At 59.0% G+C, this 26,296-nt stretch overlaps 4 protein-coding genes and 1 long non-coding RNA gene across 18 annotated transcripts in view; 2 read left to right on the plus strand and 3 right to left on the minus strand.

Moving 5' to 3' along the window:
* ZMYM3 (zinc finger MYM-type containing 3) overlaps window positions 1–7,747 on the plus strand; it is a 33,237-nt gene extending 25,490 nt beyond the window's left edge. For 7 of the 8 annotated variants that reach the window (XM_027690674.1, XM_027690675.1, XM_027690678.1 and 4 more), the window contains 11 exons: window positions 450–618; window positions 1,207–1,322; window positions 1,475–1,649; window positions 2,170–2,316; window positions 3,113–3,216; window positions 3,605–3,773; window positions 3,895–4,046; window positions 4,499–4,613; window positions 5,509–5,763; window positions 5,851–5,968; window positions 6,384–7,747. In XM_027690674.1, coding sequence (XP_027546475.1) covers window positions 450–618; window positions 1,207–1,322; window positions 1,475–1,649; window positions 2,170–2,316; window positions 3,113–3,216; window positions 3,605–3,773; window positions 3,895–4,046; window positions 4,499–4,613; window positions 5,509–5,763; window positions 5,851–5,968; window positions 6,384–6,582 — 1,719 coding nt within the window. In that variant the 3' untranslated portion in view covers window positions 6,583–7,747. Of the gene's footprint in view, window positions 1–449; window positions 619–1,206; window positions 1,323–1,474; window positions 1,650–2,169; window positions 2,317–3,112; window positions 3,217–3,604; window positions 3,774–3,894; window positions 4,047–4,498; window positions 4,614–5,508; window positions 5,764–5,831; window positions 5,969–6,383 lie in introns of all 8 variants that reach the window. The other variant, XR_003535434.1, reaches the window with a different exon arrangement.
* Window positions 7,737–10,086, minus strand: LOC113971108 (gap junction alpha-3 protein-like). Its single transcript, XM_027690688.1, has 2 exons — window positions 9,980–10,086; window positions 7,737–9,224 (listed from the first exon to the last, which is right to left on the minus strand). Exon 2 carries the CDS (start codon window positions 9,209–9,211, stop codon window positions 8,315–8,317), a length of 897 nt encoding a protein of 298 aa, XP_027546489.1. The 5' UTR covers window positions 9,212–9,224; window positions 9,980–10,086; the 3' UTR covers window positions 7,737–8,314.
* On the minus strand, window positions 9,981–13,016 carry GJB1 (gap junction protein beta 1). Of its 3 annotated transcripts, none has more exons than XM_027690690.1 (3): window positions 12,886–13,016; window positions 11,647–11,755; window positions 9,981–10,979 (listed from the first exon to the last, which is right to left on the minus strand). In XM_027690690.1, the coding sequence occupies exon 3, from the start codon at window positions 10,962–10,964 to the stop codon at window positions 10,125–10,127; it is 840 nt and encodes a 279-aa protein (XP_027546491.1). In that variant the 5' UTR covers window positions 10,965–10,979; window positions 11,647–11,755; window positions 12,886–13,016; the 3' UTR covers window positions 9,981–10,124. The 3 variants fall into 3 exon arrangements, with proteins under 3 accessions (XP_027546491.1, XP_027546492.1, XP_027546490.1); XM_027690691.1 differs by having other exon boundaries at window positions 9,981–10,983; XM_027690689.1 differs by lacking the exon at window positions 11,647–11,755 and having other exon boundaries at window positions 9,981–10,976; window positions 12,886–13,012.
* A 1,262-nt stretch (window positions 13,017–14,278) lies between these two features.
* LOC113971110 lies at window positions 14,279–16,754 on the plus strand. The gene is made up of 2 exons (XR_003535438.1): window positions 14,279–14,849; window positions 15,427–16,754. It is a non-coding gene; the product is annotated as an uncharacterized LOC113971110 (long non-coding RNA).
* A 438-nt stretch (window positions 16,755–17,192) lies between these two features.
* The window catches only part of NLGN3 (neuroligin 3), a 39,942-nt gene continuing 30,838 nt past the window's right edge, over window positions 17,193–26,296 (minus strand). For all 5 annotated transcript variants that reach the window (XM_027690681.1, XM_027690683.1, XM_027690682.1 and 2 more), the window contains 3 exons: window positions 24,709–24,894; window positions 20,402–21,191; window positions 17,193–19,970 (listed from right to left, as the gene is read on the minus strand). In XM_027690681.1, coding sequence (XP_027546482.1) covers window positions 19,133–19,970; window positions 20,402–21,191; window positions 24,709–24,894 — 1,814 coding nt within the window. In that variant the 3' untranslated portion in view covers window positions 17,193–19,132. The remainder of the gene's footprint in view (window positions 19,971–20,401; window positions 21,192–24,708; window positions 24,895–26,296) is intronic.

The following is a 26,296-nucleotide window of genomic DNA, read 5'->3' on the forward strand; positions in this document are numbered from 1 at the left end:
GAATTTTAAGATGTCTGGATAGTGGGAGCTGATAAGAGCTCCTGGGGAGGGCAGTATCAGCATAACTCCTGCAAGGGGGAAGAATAACCATTCCCCAGGAGTCAATGATGAACTCCAGAATAACCTGACACTGTGGCACTGGCTTCTTTTGCGTGGTCCTTTTCTGTGCCTGAGTATAGTCACTGTCCCACTGTTCCCCTCTGCCCCATGGGACAGGAGCCACCAGTGCCAGACTCCTGGCACAGCAGGGACACCACACAGGTTGCTGCCTGCCAGGAGCAGCTTGGCAGTCCTTCATCCAGGCCTGACTGTGGGAGCGTCCACGTGTGTGTTGGGGACTGCCAGGCCCCAGAAGGTGCTTTGGGAGTCACTCCAGCTGTAGCTGTAGTAGGAAAGAGGTTGTGCTGCCTTAGGTGAACATCAGCCTCCTGCTTTCTCCATTTCCTCAGCTGTCAGCAAAGGCCTCCTCAGCCCAGACGTCTTCAGCTGCGCCACCTCCCGCCCCACCAGTGGTTCCAGCCACCCCTCGGAAAAACAAAGCTGCCATGTGCAAACCACTGATGCAGAACCGGGGCATTTCCTGCAAGTTAGAAATGAAGTCCAAAGGATGTCAGACAGGTAGGAAAACAAGACATAACTGCAGGATTACAGGGGCATTTTGGAAAGGCAAGGGGCACATCCCTGCTCCAGACTCTGCACCCAGCTTGAAACGCTGCACAAAGTGTGTTTGGCACCATGTTGAAGAGTCTCTGGGCAGGTGCAGGGCACATGTGGCAGGGCTGGAGGCAGGGAGCCCATTCCCATCATCAGCAAAAGGAGAGATGCAAAGAGCACTGTAGCATGATCCCACTTCTTGTGGGACAACTCATTTTGCTCTAGAGATTGTTAGCTTGGCCAAGGGCCATCTGCTGAGCATGTTCCACTCTGTAGCTCATATTGGGTATGTGTGTGTGGTCTCCAGCATGTGCAAGGCAACTGGACCTCTTGGCAGGGTTACATAAGAGCAGGACTTGCACTTCTAGCTAAGGCAAACCTCTCTTGTTGCCAGGCTTGACTTGCTGCTGCTCCAGCTCTGTCCACAAATCATAGAAGCTGGTGGCTGGAAGGGCTGCAGTGCTGGATGGCTGGGGGCACGTCAGTGTGTGGCAGGGCTGGGTGGAGGAGCTTCTGGGATCGAACTCACTGATGTACTTTTGCTCTTATCAGAGGCTGACTGGAAGCCCCAGGTGGTTGTATTGCCAATCCCCGTCCCGATCTTCGTGCCTGTGCCTATGCATATGTACTGCCAGAAAGTACCTGTGCCTTTCTCCATGCCTGTCCCGGTAAGCAATGCACTTCACCTGCTCCTGTTCTACTGTCTTGATCCTGCCTTGCTGCAGCCTCTCTTCTTCTCTGTTCATCCTCTTCTCCTGCCTCTGCTTTTGTGTCAACCTGCTGAGTGTCAGTTTTCTGCTTGGTGTGCTGCTGTCTACAGGTGCCTGTGCCAATGTTCCTGCCCACCACCCTGGAGAGCACAGAGAAGATTGTGGAGACCATTGAGGAACTGAAGGTGAAGATCCCCTCCAATCCCCTGGAAGCTGACATCCTGGCCATGGCTGAGATGATTGCAGAGGCTGAGGAACTAGACAAGGCCTCCTCGGACCTGTGCGGTAGGTTCTGCCATGGCTTGGTCTGGCCCAACAGCTGGGATCAAGGGGGGTTTGCTGGCTCTTGGAGCTAAAACACCTGCCTGGATTGCTGCTCTCCAAAGCCTCTCAAAAAAGGAAGCAGGGAATAACAATTCCTCAGCTTCTGCTGAGGAGCTACCAAAAGGGAAGAGCTGCAGCAGGGAGCACTGACTGCCACTTTTGAGGGTGCCAGTCTTGCGGCACTGTTAGTTTTTTCAGGTGGCTGTTCAGGCTCTTTCCTAAAGCAGCTTACTAGCTAGAAAACTAGCAGTGCTGACCTCACAGATCTTTTTACTTGGGGGCTGCATTCCTCAAACCCCAGTGATGAGGGTTCTGGCTGGGGAGGTGACAAACATCCAATGTCTTGCTGTCCAGAGAAAGCTGGGCAGTGCAGGTGTCATGGGGCTGCTCTGAGCACAGGACTGTGCTGCACGCAGGGAGCTTCATTTCCCAGCTGTCACAGGGAAAACAGTTGGGTTTATGAACTGCTTTTGCCTTGCAGACCTGGTGAGTAACCAGAGTGCAGAGGGTCTCCTGGAGGACTGTGATCTGTTCGGACCAGCACGGGACGATGTGTTGGCTATGGCTGTCAAGATGGCAAATGTCCTCGATGAGCCAGGCCAGGATCTGGAGGCTGACTTCCCTAAGAGTAAGAGCTGGGGGAAGCAGGTGTGCAGGGCTGCTCGTGCTGCAGCAGGGTCCTCCCAGTGCCCTCAGCTGACTGTTGCCAGCAGCTCTAAGAGCTGTGTGAATTTACCTCCCCATGCCCTCTGACTGACCAGGCCTAGGGCTGAGCCTTGCAGATGACTGCTTGCAGCAAGGGTGAGGGGACTGCCACTTCTGAAGGAGTGTGTGTTTGGCTAGACTAACTTACCTGGTGAGAACATAGGTCTGCAGAGAAGGGGGAATGAGAAGCTGGTTTTAACAGCACAGAGAGCAGGGCAGCGGCATTGGTGTGCTTATGGATGATGATTCCAGAGGAGCCAGCAAGGCAAGAGACGTGGACAAAGCATGACGTCCTGGAAATGGCAGAATTGCTGAATGTCCATTATCAGGCAGAAGGTGGAAGAGGAGGCAGGGACTTGCAGGAGCACAGCAGTGCTGGGCAGGGTGGTAGCAAAGGATAGAATTGATGTGCCTGTGCCTGGCTGTCCACAGTACTGGCCTGGTACAAGGGCATTAGGAATGTTCCTCAGCTTTGAAAAACAAGCAAACAAAAAAATGTCAGAAGGGAAAAATGTGGGGCTCTGGTTATTCTGAGAGTGCTTAGCATCATCTGCCAGAAACATATTTCCTTTGTTGTGCTGTGGCTAAAGTTCATACCAGACAGTGGTGGAGGGTGTGAAGTGTTCTTGCTTCATCTTGCTGTATGTAAAACACTTGCCAGCACAGGGGACAGGATGAGAAGTCTCAGCTGAGCCCTTCTGCCTGTGTTTTTTTTTCAGACCCTCTAGACATCAACCCCAGTGTGGACTTCCTCTTTGACTGTGGGCTGGTGGGACCAGATGATGTGTCCACAGAGCAAGATCTGCCTCGAGCTGTCCGAAAGGTGAGCTCTCTGTGGGTACTGCCTGCTTAAAACTTTTTGGGCTTGGAGCTGCCATCTGGGATGTAGGAGGTGAAATGCCAGAGGCTTTGGTGTGCTGGGGAGGTTGTGCCCTCTCCCCTCTGAACATGCTTGGCCTGTGGGCCACTCCTTGAATGAAAATACTTTGGAGGAGCTTTGAATGCTACAGGTCATGTGAGAGCTGGTCTCATTCCTGTGGCCATCATAAGTAATGGGCCTTCTTGGCTTGGCTGTCAGCAGAAGGGTGCCTGCTGGCATGGGCACAGGCACACTGGGAATCACACACTGCAGTCACAGGTCTGAGGGGTGGCCACAACTCTTGCACCTGTCCCAGGTAGGTGCCCAGTCTCACAGTCTCACCTCTCTTCAGGGGCAGAAGCGCCTGGCACTCTCTGAAAGCTGTTCCCGGGACTCAATGAGCAGCCAGCCCAGCTGTACAGTCCTGAACTACTCATACGGAGTGAATGCCTGGAAGTCCTGGGTGCAAGCCAAGTACGCAGGAGGAGAGACCAGCAAGGGAGAGGAGCTACGCTTTGGCCGTAAGTGCCTTGTGTGGATGCAGTGGAGTGGCAGAGGCCTCCCAGAAGCTGGATCTCAGGGTGCTGAGGTGCTCCTGACCTTGCAGGCTGTTGTCTGAGGCTGCTGTGCTTGTCTCCACAGCCAAGCCCATGAGGATCAAGGAGGACATCTTAGCCTGCTCAGCAGCTGAGCTCAACTATGGCCTGGCCCAGTTTGTCAAGGAGATAACACGGCCCAACGGGGAGCGCTATGAACCTGACAGCATCTATTACCTCTGCCTTGGCATCCAGCAGGTGAGGGAGGCCTTGCTGCCCTCCAGTCCTCCACAGCCAGACTTGGGGGTCAGAACTGGTAGGGGGAGCTTTTACCCTTCATTCTGCTTCCTGGGGACCCAGAGAGGCTCACTGGACTCACCTTCATTGCCTCACCCCAGGACAGCAGCCCACCTGGTTTGGCCTTTGTTTCCAAGCCCAGAGTGTAGGATGTCAGCTGTTTCCCAGCCTCACACCCTTCTTGCATATCCTTGAGGAGGGCTGGGAGATCTCCTCAAACTCATTCCCTTCTTCACTGCCAAGTCTCCTTTGTCATGCCCCAAGATTTTCCTTGCAGCTCTCAGAAGTGTCTGCCCTGCAGCTCTGGTGGCACAAGGAAGGGTGCTCTGCATGTGTGCCCTGGGCTCTCTAGGGAGGGTTTGCATTCCAGGTGCTGCTGTGTTTCTCTTGACTGTGTGTTCTGTCCTTTCTAGTACCTGCTCGAGAACAATCGTATGGTGAATATATTTACAGACCTTTACTACCTGACCTTCGTGCAGGAGCTGAACAAGTCCCTGAGCGGCTGGCAACCCACAGTCTTACCAAATAGTACGTGTCTTCTGAGTACCCTCAGTCACCACACATACCCAGTTTGTGCTCCTAGCCTGGGATCCTCTGGTCTGATTGTGTTCCCCCAGCCTCAACCCTCTTTCTTGGCATAGGCAGCACAGTCCTGCTGTGTCTTGGGGTCAGGCTGACCCAAACTGACAGCAGGGCCAGTGTGGTTTACGCCTCAGCAGCTTCTGTAGCCCACAGTCAGCATAGCTGGCAGCAGAGCACACATGCTTTCTTTCCTGGGACAGTTTGAATCTTTGCAACACTTCACAGTGATGTCTCCACCCTTTGGCAAAGAGGATGCCAACCCAGGGGGCACACTGGCACATGTCTTTGTGTTCCCAGCACATGGGTGAGCCCTGCACACTGTGCTAAGCCTTGGCCAAGGTCTCTGTGCTGCTGCCTTGTGAATGGACTTAACTTAGAGCTCTGCAGAGGCTTTTCATGATGCTGTGATCTGAGCTGCCTTCCCTGCTGTGTCTTGTCAGTCAAAGATCCAGCCTCACCTCTGCGTATTGGCTGTCCCAGGCAGAGGCATTTGGCTCCAGACCTCTGTATTTAGGCAGGAGCTGGCTGTGTCTCTCCTGCCTGCTGCTTTTCCTTCATCTCTCACTGAGTGTGGTGGAGCACTGACCTGGAGATCACTTTGTGGCCATCTATAGTGATGAGCAATTAGAATTAATTTGGGTTCTTGTCTGTGGTTTGGCTGTGATCTAGGGTGGCTTGTGCCAGAGCCAGCATCTAGTTCTGCTGATGGCTCTGGAGAAGTAACCTTATGGAAAAAAAAGATGTTGTGAAGTGTCAGTCTTTCACAGATTTTCTGGGCAGGATGAAGGAATTGCCATAAGGCTGCTGTTGATTTGACCCAGATCATCTCTGTGTGTTGCAGACACTGTTTTCTCCCGTGTTGAGGAGGAGCACCTCTGGGAGTGCAAACAGCTGGGTGTTTACTCACCCTTTGTGCTGCTGAACACCCTCATGTTCTTCAACACTAAGTTCTTTGGGCTGCAGACAGCAGAGGAGCACATGCAGCTCTCCTTCACCAACGTGGTGCGCCAGTCCCGCAAGTGCACCACTGCCCGTGGCGTGACAAAGGTGGTGAGCATCCGCTACTACGCTCCTGCCAAGCAGAAGAAAAGCCGAGGTAGGGCCTGAGGGAACATCTCTGTCCCTCCCCCTTGCTTCCCCTGTTGGGATACAGCCATGATCCAGCTCTCTTCCCCCTCTGCAGATGGTGGCTCTGGAAAACGGAAGCGTGAGGAGGAGGTACCGATGTTGGAGCAGCGGGAGAACAGGATGAACCCCCTCCGATGCCCAGTCAAGTTCTATGAGTTCTATCTCTCCAAATGGTGAGGCTTTCTCTGGAGAAGGGACATGTGCCATTTTGGGGCCACCACTCAGTTTTAGTGGGACCATGTGGAGTGACTGCTGCTCTCCAAATGTTTGTACATGAGCTTGAAGCCTTGCACAAGGTCTGTGCCGCATGTGTAGACCACGGTTGAGAAAATGCTTCTCTCTGGCCTCTTCCACTTCTTGCCTTTCTCCAGACTGGCGCGAGTGTGCCATATGAGTCCAGATGCTTGGGTGGTTAGGGGTTTTGGTCCTGAACAAGGAGCTGCAGGCTCAGTTTGTGTCCTCATCCTCCTGAGTGATGAGAGGCTGTGGCAAGCCTTAAGCCCCCCTTGCTAACCACGACAGCAGGCCAGGCTGGCTGAGCCCCTGAAGCTGAGACCCCCCAGGTCTGACCTTGCTCTCTCTTTGCAGCCCCGAGAGTCTGCGGAACCGCAACGATGTGTTCTACCTGCAGCCCGAGCGGTCGTGCATCGCCGAGTCCCCGCTGTGGTACTCGGTGATCCCCATGGACCGGAGCATGATGGAGAGCATGCTGAACCGCATCCTGGCTGTCAGGGAGATCTACGAGGAGCACAGTCGGCTCAGCAGCCTGGAGGATGACATGGACTAAGAGCGAGGTGCTGCTGGGCTGGCTGCGCTCCAGCCCTGGACACCCCGTCTTCCTGCCTCCCACTGCAGGGCAGGGGCCATGCAGCACGGGAGGGGATGGTGCTGCAGCAGTGCTGTCCCTTCATCATTACCAGACTTGGACATCCCATCCTGCTCGTTACAGGCCTCCCTTACATACGTGGCCCTCATGCTCAGCTCTGCCTCCTCCTTTTGGCTGCTGGGTGAACCATCTTTCCCAGGGCCAGTTCCCATGGCACAGGGGTGGCAGAGTCCCTGGGGCACCTGCCTTCACCCTTGTCCACCCTACCCCCAGCCCTGCCACTCCCCCCCCCTCCCCTGCCCCAGGGCAGGAATCTCACAAGGTGGCAGTGCACCATCAGACCAGTGACCCCAAAGCTTTTACTTCCCTCTTCCTTCATCATTCCCTCATGAGGCTGCAGGTGGTATGGCAGGAACAGTAGCTCTGCTGCTGGGGCAGGATTGTGGTTTCAAGCCATTGGGGATGGACCACAGGCTACCTGAGAGCCTTAGGGTCAGGGGGAGGGCTTTTTCCCAGGTGTGGGAGAGTTTTAGGTTGGCTTCAGAGAGTGGAGGAAGCTGGCACTGGAACATGAGAGCAGAGATCTGGCCTTGCCATGGGGATACCTCCCTCATGTGCAGCTGAGATGTCTCTCAGTTTGGTCAGTGTTTCCTGAGTTGTCTGAAAACTGGAGATGAGTCTGGGTCAGTGCTGCCCCTCTTTCCCCACTGTCCCCTGTCCTGGTGTAGGTCCCCTCCCCCATGCAAGGTGCCATCAGTGGGAACCTCTGCTCCAGCCAGGGGCTTGGGCAGCTGCTGGCAGAAACAGGGAGCTCTGCCTGGTCTCCCCCTCCCTTCCAAAGCAGCAGGCTGCCACCGCCCTGCCCAGAGCAAGTCTGGCTCCAGCTGTGCCACTCCCTGCTGCCTCCTGCCCCTCCTCGTGTTCTGGTCAGTTTTCTTGAGCTGTACATGGGTCTCCTGTTGAGCCTGTATATATTGTTCTGGGCCCTGGCCCGGGGCCATCTGTTCTCTGTGTCCATGTGGAGAGTGAGCCGCTCACCAGTCTTGTTGTAGTGATGCCAGGGCAGTAGGAACTAACCCTGTGTCTCTGGAAACCATTCATTTCAAATAAAGATGTGGAAAACTTTTGGCAGCCCCTAGTTTCCCACCCTGGGCAGGGTGAGCATTGCAGGAGAGCAGGGCCAGTGTCCCTCTGCTGCTGTGCACTGCACTCCTGCCCATCCCTGCCTGTGCTGCCTGCACTTCCTACCTTGCCAGCTTGGGCATGCTGGGATGGCCCCTGACCCAGAGCCCACTGGTGCCAGCCTGGCATGCCCTGCCTGTCCCTGCCCTGCTTCACCTGACCTGTCACCTGCCCACAGGGCTGCAGCCCAACCCAACCCAACCCAGCAGTGGCCGTGCCCTGGCCATGCAGTGTGTCTGTAGGATGGACCAGTCAGAGAGCAATGCCATGTGGGCAGAGCAGGAGTCAAGGGAGGTGCAGTGAGTGTTTATTTGCTCCCCCATCCCCGTTTTACTCTCAGCCCTACTGCTCCCAGGAGTGCTGGGAGCAGCTGAGCCGTGAGCCCAGTGCCATGCCCAACTCTCGTGCTGGCCATGGAATCCATGCCACAGGCCTGGCAGGGCCTGGAGACTGAACCACCACTGTGGCCACCGGTGCATCCCCCATCCCTGACCATCCCAGCAGGCCACGTTCACACTGCCAGGTCTGCCGCTCGCATCTCCCCGTGGGACCCACCAGCCACCCGTAGCCACGCTCCCGCCTTCTTCAGGGGTGCCAGGCCGTGGGGGGATCTGCCAGCAGCCAGGGGGCTGCCAACCCTGGGCAGGGTGACATGGGCACTGCGGGGCCCTAAAGGGCCACTGGGAGTGGTTATGATGCGGGACTTGGGGCCTGGCCCCTGCCGGCACTTGGTGAGACCCAGGTAGTAGATCTCCACCAGGTTGAGCAGCAGGGACACGCAGGCCACCCCCAGCATGAAGAGGATGAAGATGGTCTTCTCAGTGGGCCGGGAGATGTAGCAGTTGACAGTGTTGGGGCAGGGCCAGCGGCTGCAGGTGTAGAGGGGCTTCAGCTGGAACCCGTACAAGGCATACTGGCCCACAATGAAGGCCACTTCCAAGAGAGCCTTGAAGACAACGTTGCAGATGTACGTCCTCAGGATGGCCCCCCGCATGCAGACCTGTCCCCGTGTGTCCCCTGCAGGGAGCTGGGGCTGCCTGGGGCGTGGGCGCCTGGCCCCGCTGCTGGCCCGCGCTGCCGCTTGCTGCTGTGCCTTCTCCTCCAGATGCACCAGGTGCAGGATGTGGCCCAGATACACAAGGCTGGGGGTGGAGACGAAGATGATCTGCAGGACCCAGAAGCGGAGGTGGGAGATGGGGAAGGTGCTGTCATAGCAGGCGTTCTGGCAGCCGGGCTGCTGCGTGTCGCAGGAGAAGCCAGACAGCTCATCACCCCAGACCCGCTCAGCGGCTGCCCCCAGCACCAGGATGCGGAAGACGAAGAGGACGGTGAGCCAGACCTTCCCCACCACTGTGGAGTGCTCCTGGGCGTTCTCCAGCAGCCGCCCCAGCAGGCTCCAGTCCCCCATGGCACACGCTGCCCTGCAAGACAGCCGCCCTCCAGACACAGCCGCCCCACAACCCACCACACTGCCACCCCATCCCCCGGATGGGCAGGAGTGCACAGACCCAACCCAAGGCTGTCCCTGCAGTGTCCCCATCCCAAGGGACCCCCTAACCCATCACAAGGAGGGCAACAGGAGCAAAGGCCTCCAGCAGAAATCTGGGAGCACCAAGGGGAACACCCGCGGTGGTGATCCCTGGGGACTCCTCACCGTAGGTGGGTGTGTGGGGCAGAGCCCAGTGCTCCTGCGCCGTCAGCTCCCGGGATGCAGGATGCTGCGAGGCCCCTTCCCAGCTGGTCCCCAGCTCCTCAGTGGGTGCGGACAGATCTGCCTGGCTTCCTCTGTCCGTTCACCCAACAGCGGGCGTGGGGTTATTGGGGCACGAGGCAGCTGCGTGCCCCATTGGCTTTCATTGTGACTGGCACATGGAACAGCCACTGGGGAAACCTTTTCCCTCTATTTTTGGTCTGGGCACTTTTCTAAATATATTCGGGGCTGCAGGGGCTGGTGCTGGGGGAGCGCAAGCCCTTGGACACTGATCAATGCCACCCAGGGGTCACTGGTCCTGCAAGCTATCTGCCAGGGCACCACAGCCCCAGCTCAGCCCGGGCACTGCAGCCTCCACAGCCCCTGGTGCCACCCACCAGGGCTTGGGTGCAGGAGTGGGCACCCCACGCTGGCACCCCAGCTCCCGGCATGCCCCGGCCAGAGCAGAAAGGAGGGAGGCAGCACCTGAGAATGGAGATTTAATGGCCCAAGATGCTCTCCTGGCCATCTAGGAGAGCCCGAGTGGTGCCTGAGGAATGCTATCCTTGGGACAGGGACAGCAACAAGGCTGTGGGGCGACTGTGGGGCAGGGTTCCCCGCAGTGCTGGCCCTAGCAGGCAGAGCAGCGGTCACCCTTCTCCTGCAGCCCAGAGTTGCGGCGCAGCATGTCCTTGAGGGAACCGTCCTGCTCTGTCAGCAGCTGGTTGATCTCATTCTGCTTGTACTCAGAGGAATGCTTGTGCCCATAGAAGGAGCTCTTCCCCGACGAGGGGTTGGAGTTGTGCCGGCCCCGGCGGGCACAGGCCCGCACCACCAGGTAGACCAGCTCTGCCATATTGAGGACGATGCAGATGCTAGAGGTGACCAGCATGAAGACGGTGAAGATGGTCTTCTCAGTGGGCCGGGAGATGAAGCAGTCAACAGTGTTGGGGCAGGGATAAGCCTCGCACTTGACCAGCCGCATCATCTGGTAGCCCGGGTAGAGCATGTAGAAGATGTACATGAACACAGCCTCGAAGAGCAGCCTGAAGACCACGCTGCAGACGTACGTCCACCACAGCGAACCCGAGATGCGCATCTTGTGCTTCTTCACCTCTTCCATGTGCTTGGCATCCCCGTGCCCCGTCAGCATCAGCAGCTTCTTCTCCTGGTGCTGCTGGTAGGCCACGTGCATGGCTACGAGAAGGGCTGGTGTGGTGACGAGGATGAGCTGCAGGGCCCACAGACGGATGTGGGAGATGGGGAAGAAGTGGTCGTAGCACACACTGTTGCAGCCAGGCTGCTGGGTGTTGCAGGTGAAGGCGGATTTCTCATCCCCCCAGACACTCTCAGCTGCCACCACCAGCACCATTATCCGGAAGATGAAGATGACAGAGAGCCAGATGCGGCCGATGGCGGTGGAATGGCGGTTCACCCCGCTCAGGACCGTGTAGAGCCCGGCCCAGTTCATCGTTTCTCACGTCTGCAGGAGAGAGCGGTGAGAGACGGTGTTAGGAGCAGGAAGGGCCCCTGGCTGAGAGCCACCATGTCCTGGCCCTGGTGGCAGCAGCCCTGGGAGCAACTGGCTGTCACAGCCCTGGCAGGTGGACAGCAGGATGGACAGAGAGCAGGATGGCAGAGTGGATCCTGCTGGTGACAGGGCTCAAGGCAGCATTTTGACCAGACCAGGCAGGAGACCGTCTGGCCCAGCAGTGCCAGCTGCTCCTGCCCTGCCACCCCACGCTGGCACAGGGATCCTAACCCACAGCTGCCACAGAGGGTGGCGGTGAAGATCCCACACCTCCACAGGGACCCCCAGTCCGCACCCAGTGCTGCATTCTTTGGCTAGGGATGGACCCAAGGAGCTCCACAGGCTCCTCTGCACCAGCACATCCCTTCCCTTGTCACCCCACTCCCTGTGGGAGCAGGGAACACCCCATGCAGCCACGCTTTGTCACCCTCCCCGAACCATCCCTGCCTGGGGAGCATGAAGTGACCCCGCACTCCAAGCACAGACCCCTGCCCCACCAGAGCCTCCCACTGGCACTGAGCAGCCCCGGGAGCTGCTTCCCACCCCGACATGAGGCTGCGGGGCTGGAACCTGCTCTCCAGCCACCCCTGGTGCGGAGAGTCGTGTCAACCCGTACCTGTGGTGAGAAAGGGTCCTCGCAAGCTGCCCCCAGTGTCCCCTCTAAGGTCTCATGCCTCCCGCAGGAGAGCTCTGCTCCGCCTGCCCTCGTCTCTCTCTGCCACTGCCCTGCACTGGAAGTCATATGCTGCTTTATAAACTATTTACATACAATGGGGCCTTTATCAGCCCCTGAACAACACACTTTAGCATTCAGATCTAACGCCCTGACTTCCGCCCACCCTGGCCCAACAAAGTGCCTGTGTGCTGCATTCCCGCTTCTCGGCCCCGCACCCACTCCCACCTCCCCACCACACCCCGACCACGGGGTGCCCATGGCTCTGCCCGGCGGGACCACACCACAGACATCGCTGTGCTGGACTGGCGACCCAGGCTGTCTGGAGGTCCCTTCCCTTCCCCAGGATGCACGGCAGAGCCCAGCCGCGTGTCCATCCCGCATGGACAGCACAGGGCACTGCGGCTGGAGCAGGGGTCTGGCACTGAGCACTCCGTGGGCACCCGTGGGGCTGGGTGCTGCTGCTGTGAGTCCTGCCGTGCCCTCAAGGCTCCGCTGCCAGGGGGTTGGTGCTGACAGCAGCAGCTGTGAGGGCATTGGAACTGCCCTGCATGTGCCCTGTCCTGTTGGGGACATGGGAAAGAGTCTGCTGGAGTGACGCAGGCTGTGTGTTGGAAGAGGCTGCCCTCAGTGCTGAGCACTGTAAGGGCTCTGCTTCTCTTCCAAGATGGGCCCACTGACGCTGTTCTACTGCTTGGACTTGCTGGTGGGGGCAACAGTCCCTGTACTCACACCCCACCCCGTGGCCCTCAGGGCTGGTATCCCAGCCACACCACCACACTGTGCCCCGTTCCTGCAGAGATGGGGCCACGTCCCCTGGGGTTTGTCGCCAGCCTCCGGTGCGGAGCAGCACATCCAGTAAACCCTGCCAGCTGGGGGCTGCAGGTTGGCAGGGCAACAGTGCCATCCCAAATGCCACCTCCTCCCCTCTGCCCAGGGTGTGAGTGCCCGGAGCTGTGCAAACAGTAGCAGGCAAAGAACCTCCAGCAAAACTATGGGGAGGGCAACCAATGCCCACACTCTGCCCCTCGCCCAGCTCCCCCCATTGGGACCAGCACCACCAGCTCTGCCCTCCCTGGCCCATGGTCGAGCCCCTCTGTGACTCCCCACCCTGGCCCCTGTGGTGCTGCCCAGCTGGGGGACACGTAGCCACCCCCCCCAGTAGTACTGTGCCTTGCAGTTTCTCACCTCAGCACCTCAGGAGAAACAAAGTTCTTTGGGGATTGCAGCAGCCACTGGCGCCAACAAAGCCCTGGACTTTATACTGCCCTCCAGGACTTCACCCACCCCCCTCCCAAACAGCCTTGCTTTCCAGGACTTGCTCTACCTGGCCCTGCCAAGTAAACACTGCAGGTGTGTCCAGCCTGGACTCACCCACCAGCACCAACCACGCAGCTGAGCATCCCCCGGGGACAGCTCAGGGGCCACTGCAGCCCCAAGGCAGGGCCAGCCCCCCACGATGGTCCTGTGGGAGCTCTCTGGTCCTCGTGGCCACACTCCCCCTACTTCCAGCATCCTCTCTGCCACATTCCCTGCAGGCCAGGCACATACACCATGGTAGAGCCCTGCTGACTATCCCAGGGGACAACTCTGGGTCCCCCCAGCTCCCAGGGCAAATTGATCTGCTTTTGCAGGGTACCAGCTGGTCCCTGGGGAGCCACCAATACCCAGATTTAATGTTTACAACTGCAGCCTACGAAGGCAAACAGCCTGTAAACGATTAACCCAACCGGCCCGCTCCAAGGTCCCGCCGCCCAGCCCCCTGCGCGGGACACGGGGACCCTGCCCCTCATGCTGGGCCCCTGGGTGGGCTTCAGGAGCCTGCGCTGCACCCCATCCCCTGCGTCAGGGTGACAGTGGTGCCAGAGTCCCCCGCACAAGGACGGCAGGGTGGCACCGTGGGGCGGCTGAGGGGAGACAAGTGATGCCCCCCCAGCGGGGCGGGGGGCGGGGGGCGGTGGGCAGGGAGGTACCGGGGGTGTCCGGAGGTGCGGAGCGGGTGGGGCCGCAATCTCGGCCTCTGATAAGCCGCCTACGGCTGAGTCAGACAGAGCCCGGCGGGGAGCGGGAGCCGCCGTTCCGCGGCACCGCCCTGGCCCCGGGGCATGCCGTGGGACCGGGGGGGACGGACCCTCACTGAGGGGGCGTACGAGGGGGTGACGGGGGGCAGACTTGGGTGGGGAATGTAGACAAGGGGCTAGTGGGGCCGGGCTGGGAGGATCAGGCTGGATGGGGGGCACCGGGAGGGGAGTGTCGACGGGGACGGGCTGGTGAGCACTGGAGGATTTGTGGGACGGGCTAAGTGGGACGAAGCACAAGGAGTCTCCTGGAGGCAGGTTGGGGCGGGGGGGGAGGAGCACTGGGAGCCAGGCTAGGGGTCACTGGGGGGCACTGGGAGCCAAGCTGGGGGTCACTGCGGGTCACTGGAAGTCACTAGGAGCCAGGCTATGGGTCACTAGGGGCTTCCGGGGGGCTACTGGAAGCCAAGTAGGGGGCAGTGGGGGCAGTAGGAGCCAGGCGAGGGTCACTGGGGGGTCCGGGCAGTGCGGGAGGGGGGTGGTCGCCGGCGGTGGCACCAGGTGGCGCTGCGGGGCCGGGCCAGGGGCGAAGGGGCCGCACCTGCCCGCGGCAGCACCCGGCGGGGCTCAACGTGGGAATCCCTCTGAAAATATAATAAAAATAGAGAAAGAAAACAGAACAGAGGGAGGAGGAGCCCGGGGCGTTGCTGTCCAGCCCGGTGCCCGCCCGCTGCCTTGGCCGGGAGTCGGTGGGAGGACCAGGGGCCCCAGGGATGGGCGGGAGCACGGGCAGCCCCCTCGCCTGTGTGCCGTAGGTAAAGCTGTTGTGCAAGAGCCAGCGGTCAGGAACAGGCTGTACTAAGCAGCCGTGGCCGGCGCTGCCTCCAGTACGCAGAAAACTACCCCGTCCACGACCACGCGGACCAGAAACGCTCTCTTTGTTAATGACGTTAATTGTGAACTTAATTAGGCGTCTGAAGTTGCAGCGAAGAGGTCAAAGACGTGGGCACGCTGAACACAGACAAGCTGATGAGATGGGCAGGACTGAGCCAACATCCGGATGGCGGGACCAGGGTGACGCAGACGTTGGCACACTGCTGGGGTCAGAGATCTTGCAGCCCAGAAGTTTCATTGGTATGATGGAGGAAATCAAGCTCCACCATCACTGAAACACCTCTGCTGTCAGCAGGAAAAGAGCAGGCTTTCAGAGCCCCCTTTCCCCAGCCATCCTGCCCTGGGAAGGGTTGGCCCTATGAATAGCTCAGCCTCATCACTGGGTGACCACTGCAGTGCAGAGGCCTCTGGGCTTCCAGTCTTGGACTGACAGCAGCACAGGCATCCCTGGATCCAGGCTGCTGCTCTCAGAGAGACAAAACCCTCTGGTCTGAGTCAACTGCCAGGAAGGTCATTGGCAGTGGGTGAGCACAGAAATCCTTTGTGCTGCTGCAGCACGGGGCAGAGGGGGTTGCAGTATACGACGTAACAGCTTGTCCTGACTGCCTGTGAGTCTGCTGTCCTGTGTCCTGGGTGCATCAGGGGTGAGAGGAACAGGACCAGGACGCTGCCCCAGTGATGCTACTGTGCAGAGCAGCATCGATTCCCTCCTGCTGACTGTGGATCCTGGAGCAGCCAGGGGCCGTGTATGGGTCATTCATCCCCTCACCATACCAGAGACACCTTTGCAGTTGAGTTCTCTTACTTCTCTTTGCAGCACTAAACATGTCCCCTGAAGCAGAGGTTGTCCCGCAATTGTCACACAGATGTTAACTGCACATACCCTCTGGGATACAGTGTCCCTTGGGCTTTGCCCGGTCTCCAAAAGAAAAGCTCTTGATGGTCAAGGACACCCTGGACAGATGGCAGCCTCGGGACTTTTGCAAAGGCAAACATAATAGCAACCCGTGTTGTCTGTCACCAGCTTGCCTTGGGGTCCCAGCCGGGTTGGCCATGCTGGCACATGTGGTGGCAGACAGCAGGGGCCGTGCAAGGATGAGGAAGGGGGACAGAAGGGCAGAGCAAACCCCTACTCTGGGGCAGAAAGGTATCACCCCTTCAAGAGGGCACTAGGCACCGCAGAATGGGCAGCTGGTGGTGTCACCAGGATGGGCCTCTGGCCACCAGGCAGGGCTGACCCCGCTGTTCACCCCACAGCAAGGTGGCTGCTGTTGGAGCTGTGCTATGGAGCACCTGCATTTCCATGGAAACCTCTCCCCGTGGCCTGATGTTGGTCACTAAACAGGGGCAACTAGTGGCTGCAATGGAGGGCCTTGGTATTGCAGTCCTGGGGCTGCTGGGTGGGTTGGACCAGAGGGGTCAGTGGTTGGGGCAACTCTGAATGGGGCTGCAGGTCACGGTTCAGAGGGCTTCATGGGTGGGCAGTTTCCTTTGCCCAGAGAGCAGGGGCAACTCTGCCTGTTGGCATGGAAAAGCCCAGGGGAAGGCATCCCCATGCCCTGGGCAAGAGCCCCATCAGCCCATTAGAGTCCCGTTGTGGCTTGGCTCTATTGCAACCTGTCCCAGGCATTCCACAGCATCCCTGCCCCTGACAGCACAGCACAGCACAGCTCAGCTCGGCTCGGCTCAGCATGGCATGCTGCCTGCTTATGGCACCTTTCTCACACTCTCCATCTGCCCCATGGCAAGGGACCTGCCTCCATCCCAGACTAATGCCCCCAGGCCATGCCCACGCTGCTGCACCTCCAGCACACAGGGCGCAGGGTGGCAGGGGGTGCAGGACCTCCACAATGGGCAGCACCAGTGGTCATAGGGGGGTCCAGCACAGGTCTGGAGCACGGTGCTGAACAGGGTGATGTGCCAGTGGCGCAGCAGTGGCAAGGATACCCCGGGAGAGCAGAGCAGAGCCCCCCACCCAGCTCCCCGCACAGCCCGTCCCCCTGCCTGCCCCCGGCTCCCCTGGCTCGGGGCCTCGGCCCTGGCTCCACTGTCTGCACGCTGCCTGGAGGCGATTTGGCCCCCCCTCCCCGTGCCTGGTTTCCATGGCAACTCCAGTTGAAATTACATTAAAAAGAAATGAAACCAGCAGCTTTTCTGTTTGGCAAGTAGGGGGAGGGGAACTCAGCTGGGAAAGACTGGGGAGGGGGTGCGAAGTTTGGAGGGAGGGGGCCGTGGCACAGATGAGATCCCACATGGGGTCCCCGTGCTGGCGGTGGGGGCAGCAGGGCGGGGATATGGGGGGACACTCCCCCATCTGTGGCACTTGGTGTTGGCAACTCTGGACCGTATGGTGCTGGCTTAATGTGTGCTGCACTGGGGGTCCAGACCCTGACATGGTTAGGTGATACCAGGATCTTCCTGCTGCCTCTGTGGGGTGGGTGCCAGGGACATGGAGACCATCCAGACCCTCTGCCAGCAGGCACAGCCATGGCTGGGATGGCTCTAAGCCAGCACAGGGTACCCCACCCAGCCTGGGAGTCCCTGGCCCCTGCACGCTCCAAGAAGAGGCGAGACACACCGCTATTAAAAATATCACTTCTGTTTTATTTGGAATTTGTTACTCTGCACGGGTGACAGGGTATAAATACATTCTCCAACGAGCATCCTCACCCTCAGCCCTGTGCGGGGGGGGGGGCCGGGGCAGGGTGCAGGGCTGTGGATGTGCTGGCCCCAGGCAGTAGAGCCAGCAGGGCCATCGATGGGCTGGCCCCAGGCAGTAGGGCCAGCAGGGCAATCGATGCACTGGCCCCAGGCAGCAGGGCCAGCAGGGCCAGCCGGCACCGGTGCGTCACGGCCGCCAGCATGGGCAGCGTCTGCCAGCCGGACCGTCTTGCACAGGGACGAGATATGGTGTCCCCACAAGGACCTGTCCCTTTCTCCTGCCTCCCCAGGCCCCAGGTGCCAGTGCTCATCATGGGGGGCTGAGACTGGGGTGCCCCACGTGGGATCCCGTGCTGCTGCTTCTCCATGCCCGACTGCACCAAAGCCACTCGCCTTGAGCCACATGTGGTTCAGTGGCCACACCAGCCCAGCGGGTGCCCCAGCCCTGGCACGGGTGCTCCCAGCACCATGCAGGCTGCATCACCCTCAGAGTCCCTGCCCATGCATCTATCCCAGCTGCACGTCCCGGATGCCAGAGCTGGGGTCACCCCACAGTGGGGCCCCAGTGGAAGTAACATAGGAGGCAGAGTCGATGTTGGAAAGCAGCTCACTCTGCTCCTGTCACCCCACCCCTGACACAGGCTGCAAACCACTGCTTTTGGGCAGCGGCACGGGCAGGGAGGGCACAGCACAGCCCTGGGGCAGTGGTGAAGGGATGTGGGATGCTCCTGGAGGAGCAGGGCAGGTCTGGGGCAGTGCTCCTGGGTTCATGGGGGTGAACAGACGTTGCTCAGAGCAGGTGATGCCCACGTGGGGCAGTGGGTGGCACTTGGCCAGTGGTGGCAGTGGAGGGACCGGGGCGGAGGTGCTCGCAGGCAGGCCGTTGGATAGGCTATTTGGCTGAGATAGGTGGGCACGGGTGACAGAGGAGGGAAAATATCAAAAAATACAAAAGAGCGCGGCCCCGCAGCGCAGGAGGCACTGCCCTGCCTGGTGCCCACCCACGGCAGGCGGGCGCCATGGGGGGCCGGCACCGTGCGCACACGCTGGCTTCTAACTGGCTTTTTATTTTATATCAAGAACACTTGGTTTTAAAATCTTTACAAAGGACAAAACGCGGCGACTCCGTTAGTGTGTAAAGAACTAAAGATCTGCTTTAAAAAACGTCTCTGCAAAGAGAAATGACTGACACAAAAGAGATTCTCTGCAGCGCAAAGAGGGGCAGAGGTGCCAAGTCTCCAGCCCAGAGCCCCACTCCCAGGGTCCCTGAGCCCCGGCACCGGCCCCAGCGCCCGCACCCAGCACATGGCCAGGTCCCCGGACCCTGCCCATTCCCTCTGCCTATAGCACCATGGCCCAGGGCCACTTCTCAGCACAGTGAAGGAGCCTTTTCCAGGGCTGCCAAGCTGCCTGGGGATGCCTGGGCACTGGCCGAGAGGGATGCCCAGTCCCACTCCTCGTCAGTCCCAGGGTGCTCAGTGGGCTTAGCGCCGGGGATGTGATCGCCCCACTGGGAGGCACAGCCACAGCACGGGGAGCCCCATGGCCATTGACAGTGGGGTACCCCTGCCCGCCTGCACGGGTGCAGGGTTACACTGCGTCCCTCCTGCACCCCACTGGCGTCCCGGGGCAACCCGCGGGGCCCTGAGGCCGGGAGAGTCAAAGCACTTCTCAAAAGTTAGATAGGAACAAAAGAAAGCGCCGGGGCCACACCGGGACCCCACAGGTCTCTGGGCTGGGAGCTGCCCCGTCCGTGGGTGCTGCCCCTCCGTCCGGGGGCTCTGCCGGCCCCGCCGCTCCCTCTGCCAGTGTCTGCTGCGTGTGTGTGCGTGCGTGCATGCGTGTGCGCCGGCGGCGGGCAGCTATACCCTGGTGGTGGAGTGTGAGTGCGGGAGCCCCGTGCTGTTGAAGCCGGCGGTGAAGGTGTTGTAGGGGTGCAGGGTCTGCAGCCCCACCAGCGAGTTGGGGATCATGGTGATGGTGTTGGGGGTCATAAGCGGGATGTCGTCCGGCGAGCGGCGCAAGGTGAGGGTGTAGTCGGGCAGAGCAGCCAGGCGCAGGGTGTCATGGGACGGCACAGCTTCGCACTCGTGGTGCCCCTGGCTCACCTGCAAGGAGGGCATCTCCTCATCAGGTGCGTGGGCGATGTCGTTGGCGGCGCCACGCTGGGGGCTGGGCTGCCGGTGCGTGTCCTGCCGGCGCTTGTCCTTGCGGTAGTAGAGGGCGGCGAAGGCCAGCACGTTGAGGAAGAGGAGGGAGGCGCCCACGGCGATGGTGACGCTCAGTTCAGTGGAGTAGTCGCGGGGGCTCTCGAGCAGGGTGCCCGCCTCTTGCTCTGGGCTCCACTTCTCCTTCCCGTTCTCGCTGTTGTAGGCAGGGGAGATGGCGGGGCGCTTGGTGGTCCAGATCTTGCTGTTGGGCCGGCGGGTGATGTGGGAGTTCTGCGTGGTGTCGGGTGGTGGCACTTTGGTGGTGGTGGAGGTGTAGTGGAACATATCATGCAGGTTGTACAGGTGGGGAACCAGGTGCTTCCAGAAAGCCACCTTGGTGGCCCGGTAGTGGTCACGTACCCGTGGCTTCAGCCCGATGTGCAGGTACAGCTGGTCGCGGGGGTTGTACTTGGACCAGGCCACCTCCTCAAACCGGTTGGCCTTGGTGTGGATGAACTTGGTGTCCTGGGGGACGGGCTTGTTGGGGTCCCTGTGAAACACAGGCAGAAAAGAACTAGCACTGGGAAAAGCCAAAGAAGCAAGGAGGGAAAGCTGGGTGCAGAGATGGAGGCTGGGGACACCTTTGCCAGACGTGGCACAGGGTGTGCTGGCAAAAGGTCCTGCATGTCTGGGCAGCACCCCAACCCTGGGTCAAGCCTCACCCATGACAACCACAGCCAATCAGCCTCCCCACCCCTGCGTTCGGCTGGGTTCTGTCCCAGGGACTGCCCATGCTCTAAGCTTCTTGCTTTGTGGTTGAGGCCATGACCCCAGTGAAGGTGCAGCACACAGACCTCTGGGCTCAGGGGGCTCAGTGTCCCACATCAGGCATGACAACCCCCCCACCACCACAGCACAGTCTCGAGGGGTACAGCTGCAGTGAGTGCAGACCCCCAAGGCACAGCACCCATCCCCACTCACCCTGTCTTGGCGAAGTTGGTCCAGTAGGTCATCACCACGGCGCTGAGCATGACGTCGTTCTTGGAGAAGTTGCAGGGAAAGAGGTCTGTGGGGCCAATCATGGGGATCCCAAACACGTAAGGCACCTCATCCCCGTGGGCTGCGTCGGACCACGCAGGTTTCATCAGGCTCTGGCAGTGGTGGTAGAAGGCGTAGAAGTAGGTGGGGGAACCGTAGCGGGCGTGCAGGTCAGCTGTCACCACTGATGGCTCTACCCACTGGTGGTCAGTGAAGAGGGCCACCAGAGTCTTGCGACGTGTCTCGGGGTTGTCCCGGTCAGCCCAGTCTGTGTACATGAACTTGATGGTCTCCCTCAAGGTGTCCTTGCCCTCGGGGTATCCGTACAGGTTGTCCACAAAGTTGGAGACTGAGTAGTCAAAGTCACTGCCTGAGACGCCATCCTCGGGGTCCACCACACCCTCCACGAACTTCAGCCCCTCACCCTGGTTGACCCCCAGCATGATATCATAGTTGAGGAACTCGCCCTGCTCCATCAGGATCTCTGGGTCATCCGGGATCACATCCCCATCAATGACCGGCCCGAAGGCCACATGGTAGCGAGCCGGCTGGATGTCTTGCTCTACCAGCTCCTTGGCACTCTTCTGCCGCAGGCAGTCCACCATGTCCACCGTGTCCAGCACATTGCAGCCCACCTTGTCGGCCAGCATGCTGGTGTACTTCACGGGCTGGTAGTTCACCGCCCAGCTGGAGAGCGCGGAGCCGCTCTGGATGATGGCCCTCTGGAAGAGACCTGCAATACAGGCAAGGAGTGGAGGAAGCTCTCAGCAGGGTTCCAACGCCCCAGCACTGCAGCGCAGGATGCAGCATGGAGAAGGCATTGATGCTCTTGTATCCCTGCAAGGACCCAGCACTTCAGCCCACACCTGGCCTTGACCTGGGCTTTGCTGCTGAGCCAGGCTCACACAGGGGTTCAGCTCAGGGCCACTGCGAGAGTGGCAGGGTGACAGCTGGGCATGCAAGTGGGGGGTTGCTCCTGGCAGCAAGCAAGGGCTGCTGTGCTCCCTGAGGATCCCATTGCAGGGGATGGCCCAGCATCTTTCTGTCCTGGTGGGGGGAGAAGAGGAGCCATGGCTGCATCACAGCCTGGCCTTGCAGAGCAGCCCATGCTGCCCCAGCCACCCCAAGGACATGTTGCCTGAGCCCCCAAGGGGCACACACTGTCCCTGGCTCAGCACTATCCTCCAGCCCAGATTGGCACCTGCTTCACTGAGCAGTCAGGCTGCGGGCTGGCAGCAGTGGGAGGGTTAACGCCTGCTAGAGGGCACTTAACCCTGCGTGTCCCACCCCAGTGCTTTGTCAAAGTCCCCCTCGACCCCCTCCCTGCTGCTTCCTGCCCAGCTGGGGCTGCTCAGTGCCAATCCGGCCCTGCAGGAGCACGCTGCCAGATGCACAAAGAGGGCCTTTCTGCCACCAGGAACACAGAGGGAGTGGACTTTCGCCCTGGAAAACGAGGCCACAAAGGCCCTGGCCCAGGCAGAGAAATGCGTGGCTTCGCTCCAGTCCCATGTCAATGGTGCTTGTGCTCAGAATACAAAGGGTGGTGAGGAAGCAGAGCCTCCAGGGCTGTGAAAGGCAGCCAGTCCGGGGTGCGCCCCAGGGTCCCTGCTCTCCGACCAGCTCTCTTCTGCACCCCAAGTGCTGCCTGCACCCCAAGTGCTGCCTGCACCCCTGCCAGACCCCAGCACTTGCTCACCACAGGGGAATTTTTAAGGTGATCCCTGAATGGTGCTGGCACAACACTGTGCTAGTCTTGGGGCTGTCCCCAGCACCCTGAAGCGCAGAGAACCTCTCTGCAACCAGGGCTGTGCTGCTCTGCAGGGAAACATGCACCTTCCTGCAACAGAAGTGTTCAGAGGCTCCTGGCTCCTGGCCACCATGTCCATAGCTCTTGTCTGCACGCACAGTCCTCGCTCTGCCAAGTACCTGACGTACAGTCCCATGCACTGGGACAAAGAGAAGTCACAAGCTCTGTTTGTCACCTCCCAGTGCCCTAGAAAGCCATACCCAGCCTACAGGCTGGAGACTGGCCATGGGATTGCTTGCTCTGCGCCATCGTCCATGTGCCAAGGAGCCAGGATGGGTTATCCTGGCTCTCAGGAGATGCTGTCCCAGCAGCAGCCATACTGTCCCTGCCAGCAGCATCACTTCCCAGACAGACCCACTAGGCTGGGCTCTGCCCCTGCCTGGCGAAGTATGGGGCAGCTGATGTCACCAGCAGCTGGTCATGTCCCTGATGGAGTTCCTTTACTGTGTCTCTCCATGGCCATGTCCTGATCCAGGAGGACCCAGGAGTCTGCAAGAGTCTAGACTCATCACATCCTCCCCCTCCATGCCAGCACCTGGCTGAAGCTCCACAAGCACCCTGGACCTCTCCAGCCTTCTGGGGCCCAGGCAAGGTGATGGAGGTCTGCATTTTGGTCACTGGTGTGGAATCCACCTGCCTGCAAGGGCTGAGGCTGGCAGGGAAGACGTGCATCTCCCAGGCAGCCAGACACTGTGCTATACCAAGCCTCCAGTGTCTGCCTCTTGCAGCACCTGGCAGAGCAGGCACAAATCAGCAGCTTCATTAATCGCTTTTGATCACTATGAGTTTTATTTTGATGCAATAAAAACAAACCCACCTGGTCTGCAGACTGCATCTTAGCACGGCTCCCCTGCCGTGTTCCAGAGCCAGCTACCTGTCCTTGGGGAGATGGGTGCTCTGGCACAGAGGGTTTTTGAGGTAATTTTATGGCCATTTGGTTTTATGAGACACTGGTTGCAGCACTGAGCACTCCCCTCACACCTTGCAGCATTTACAGCTCCCCTGCCACATCTGTGAGGGTGCTGAGCACACAGCACCACTAAGACTCAGGGGAGACCACACCACGGGCATTGGGGCTGGACAGGGCAGCAAAGGATACAGGGTTTAGTGGCAGAAACAAGGTTTAGGCATTCAGGTGCAGGATTTAGTGGCAGAAAGCATAGTGTCACCTGGAAAGTACTATACTAACAGGAATATTTTTTGTGGCTGGAAAGTCACAAGAAGCAGCCCCTCCAATCCACCCTCAGACTCTCTCCATGCTGCTCCCTCCATCCTGGGCCACCTGGGCAGCCAAGCACACAGTCCTGCACTCCTGTGATGGAAAGGAGCACCCTAAGAAACACTGTGAATACATCACACATAGTGTTCCCCCACCAGCGTTTCACACTCAATATGGGCAGAGAAAAGACTCTTTCTTTCTGTGGCAGCTTTCAGCCTGCAAAAGACTTCCCATCATCAGCCACCAGCCCTGCTGAGGTTCTGAAGGTCTCCATTCCTGTGTGATACCCAGGCTGTTGAGCAGGGCTGCAGCTCCTCGCATCAGCTTCAAGTGCAATGTGGTGTGTGTCTCTCAGGTGCAGACTCACACCCATGTCTCCTGCCCACACGTGTCCCTTTCTCCCCTGCATCACACTTGGGGACATGGCACTGGAGAGAGTTGCACCCTCATATAAAGTCTGTGAGCATGTCCTTGGCAGGCTGGTCCCCCGTGGATCACATTCAGTTCAGGCTTTGCTCCTACAATTTCCTTTAGGAAAATTATCAAGAACCTCTAGTCCCACGATTAATTTTTTTCCCCAAATGCTTGATGTAAATGTCTTTGCAGGTGGTTTACATGCACTTGCTCTTATTCCAACACAATCTTTTAGCATAAATAATTCCTTACTTTATCTAGAGTAAACATTCTGCTATATTTACAGATATCAATCATTCTACTTCACCTGTGTTTTGCTAGTCACAGCACTTTCACCTCTCCCAGTCTCACAAGATGGGGCCCTCCATCCCTCCCCAGGCTCGGGTCTGTTTTCCCTTCTATTCCAGTGTGAATGCCTTTCCTAGCACTGAGATCCATGTTCCTGGTGCCCTGCATGATGCCCTACCCCCCCTCCACATCTGCACATGGGTGAGCCTGAGCACCGGGGCAGGATGCCATGGGAGGGGTCCCCACCTCTCCCCATGCCTGGTTGCTGGCCCCAGGCTGCAGCTCTGTGCACCGGGAGCTCCATCTCTGGCTCCCACGTGCTCTGCCACTGGCCTCTCCCTGCCCAGGATGAGAATGTTTTGTTTCCCAGCCCTGGGTCAGGCTCTCACCAGCAACTAATTAGAAAGCAGCTCTGGCTTTGTTAGGCTGGGCAGCAGGACCTGCGTGGGCTCCCTTCCCTAGAGTAGCATCAGCGGGGTGTTTGCTCACAGTTGCAGCATCCCAGGCACAGCTGACACCTACCTTCAGAGTGGTGGGAGAGGGTGAGCAGGCTGACACAGGAGGCACCGATGCCGGAGCCGAAGACCGTGATCCGCAAGGGATCTCCCCCAAAGAAGGCGATGTTCTCGCTGACCCAGCGCAGGGCCTGTATCTGGTCCAGCAGCCCATAATTGCCCTTGGCAGCCTGGTCCCCTGTGCTCAGGAACCCTGAGGGCCAAGGGGAGCCCAGTTAGGGATGAGGAAGCAGGGAATGTCCTGACCTCCCACCCCCCTTCCCCAGGCATAGGGGGGCTTCTATGGGACCCTGTACCACTACAACATGAGACCCCACTACCAAGAGAGTCCTAAGCTGGAGCAGGGACACCTCGAGCTCCAGCCACCCTCTGCACAGCAACGAGGGGCAAAAGGCTGAGAGTGCAGCTGCAAGCCCCGGGGAGCCTCTTCAGCCAACAGTGGGCACAAAGCTCTGTCCTACCCATACCACCGCCTGTGCTGAGAATGGCTCAAGACAGCTCACACATGCTCCAGGGAAAGCTGAGAAAGCATCAGTGGCTGCAGGAAGGCCGAGTGCCTGCACAGCCAATGCTTTCCACGGACCAGCATGGACTGGAGGAGGCCCTGTAAATATAAGGAGGTGGGCTGAGCTGAGAGGAACTGACTGCAGCTTAAAATACAAAGGCTCTCAGTGAGGAAGAAGCTGAGAAGTTTTCAATAGTGAAGGGAACACCCAAGATAAGTTATCATCACTTTTGTTTGGTTTGACTCTAAGCAGGAAGCCAAAACCATGGCCCCAAGTTAAAATCCAGGCAGGTAATCCCAGCACACAGGGAGCGGCCCCAGTGTTGTGCTGGCACTTGGAGGTGGTCTGGCTGGGTGTGGTGCACCACTTCATTAGACTTAACTCTAATGTCATATTGTGACTCACGTCCCTTAAGTTTGCACCTATTCATCTTAAAGGGCCAATTTTTAATTTAAAAGGTCTTGAGTAGGTTTATTTTTACTGAAAATCTTATTTTCTACCAGGTAACTGTCATCTTCTGCAAGAAACTCTGGGGTCTAAAGGCTATCAGAGGGATGTGCTGTCTCAGGTACCAGCTGGGAGCCCAGCTGTCAAGGGAGAACACCATGCTAGGCTGGATGGCTAGTAAGAGAGCCAGTCCTGACAGCAGCTTGGCTGGGAAGGAGCTTTTCCCAAACCTTTGCACCCCTTGTTCTCCCTGCTGCAGCAGTGTGCTCCACACAAGTCCCCTGTGTCTCAGCCCCTGGGGGCTTCTGCTGCAGCAAGCAGGGGACTGCACTGCCTTTTGACCATGTCCTCATTCTGCCTCTCTAGGTCACCAGTGCTTGTGGAAATGGGACTGCTGCCCTCCTCTGTATGGCACCTGACACCCTTCTGTGGTCCCCTCTGCAGGCAGCCAGGCCATGGTGGGTGGTTGAGGGGGTCCCAGCAGCTCAACTGGTTTGGAGAACAGTCTGTGCCCAGGGAGGGAGAGCTGCCAGGTCCCCAGGACAGCCAGGCAGTACCCGCTGGCACCTCAGCGCTCTGAGCCCTCTCAGGAGGAGATGCTGGGTAAACACATTTTTTATTCATTTAACCACAAACCAATAT

The sequence above is a fragment of the Neopelma chrysocephalum genome, unplaced genomic scaffold (assembly GCF_003984885.1).
Source record: "Neopelma chrysocephalum unplaced genomic scaffold, ASM398488v2 Primary Assembly neopelma1_81, whole genome shotgun sequence".
NCBI classification, from domain to species: Eukaryota; Metazoa; Chordata; class Aves; order Passeriformes; family Pipridae; genus Neopelma; species Neopelma chrysocephalum.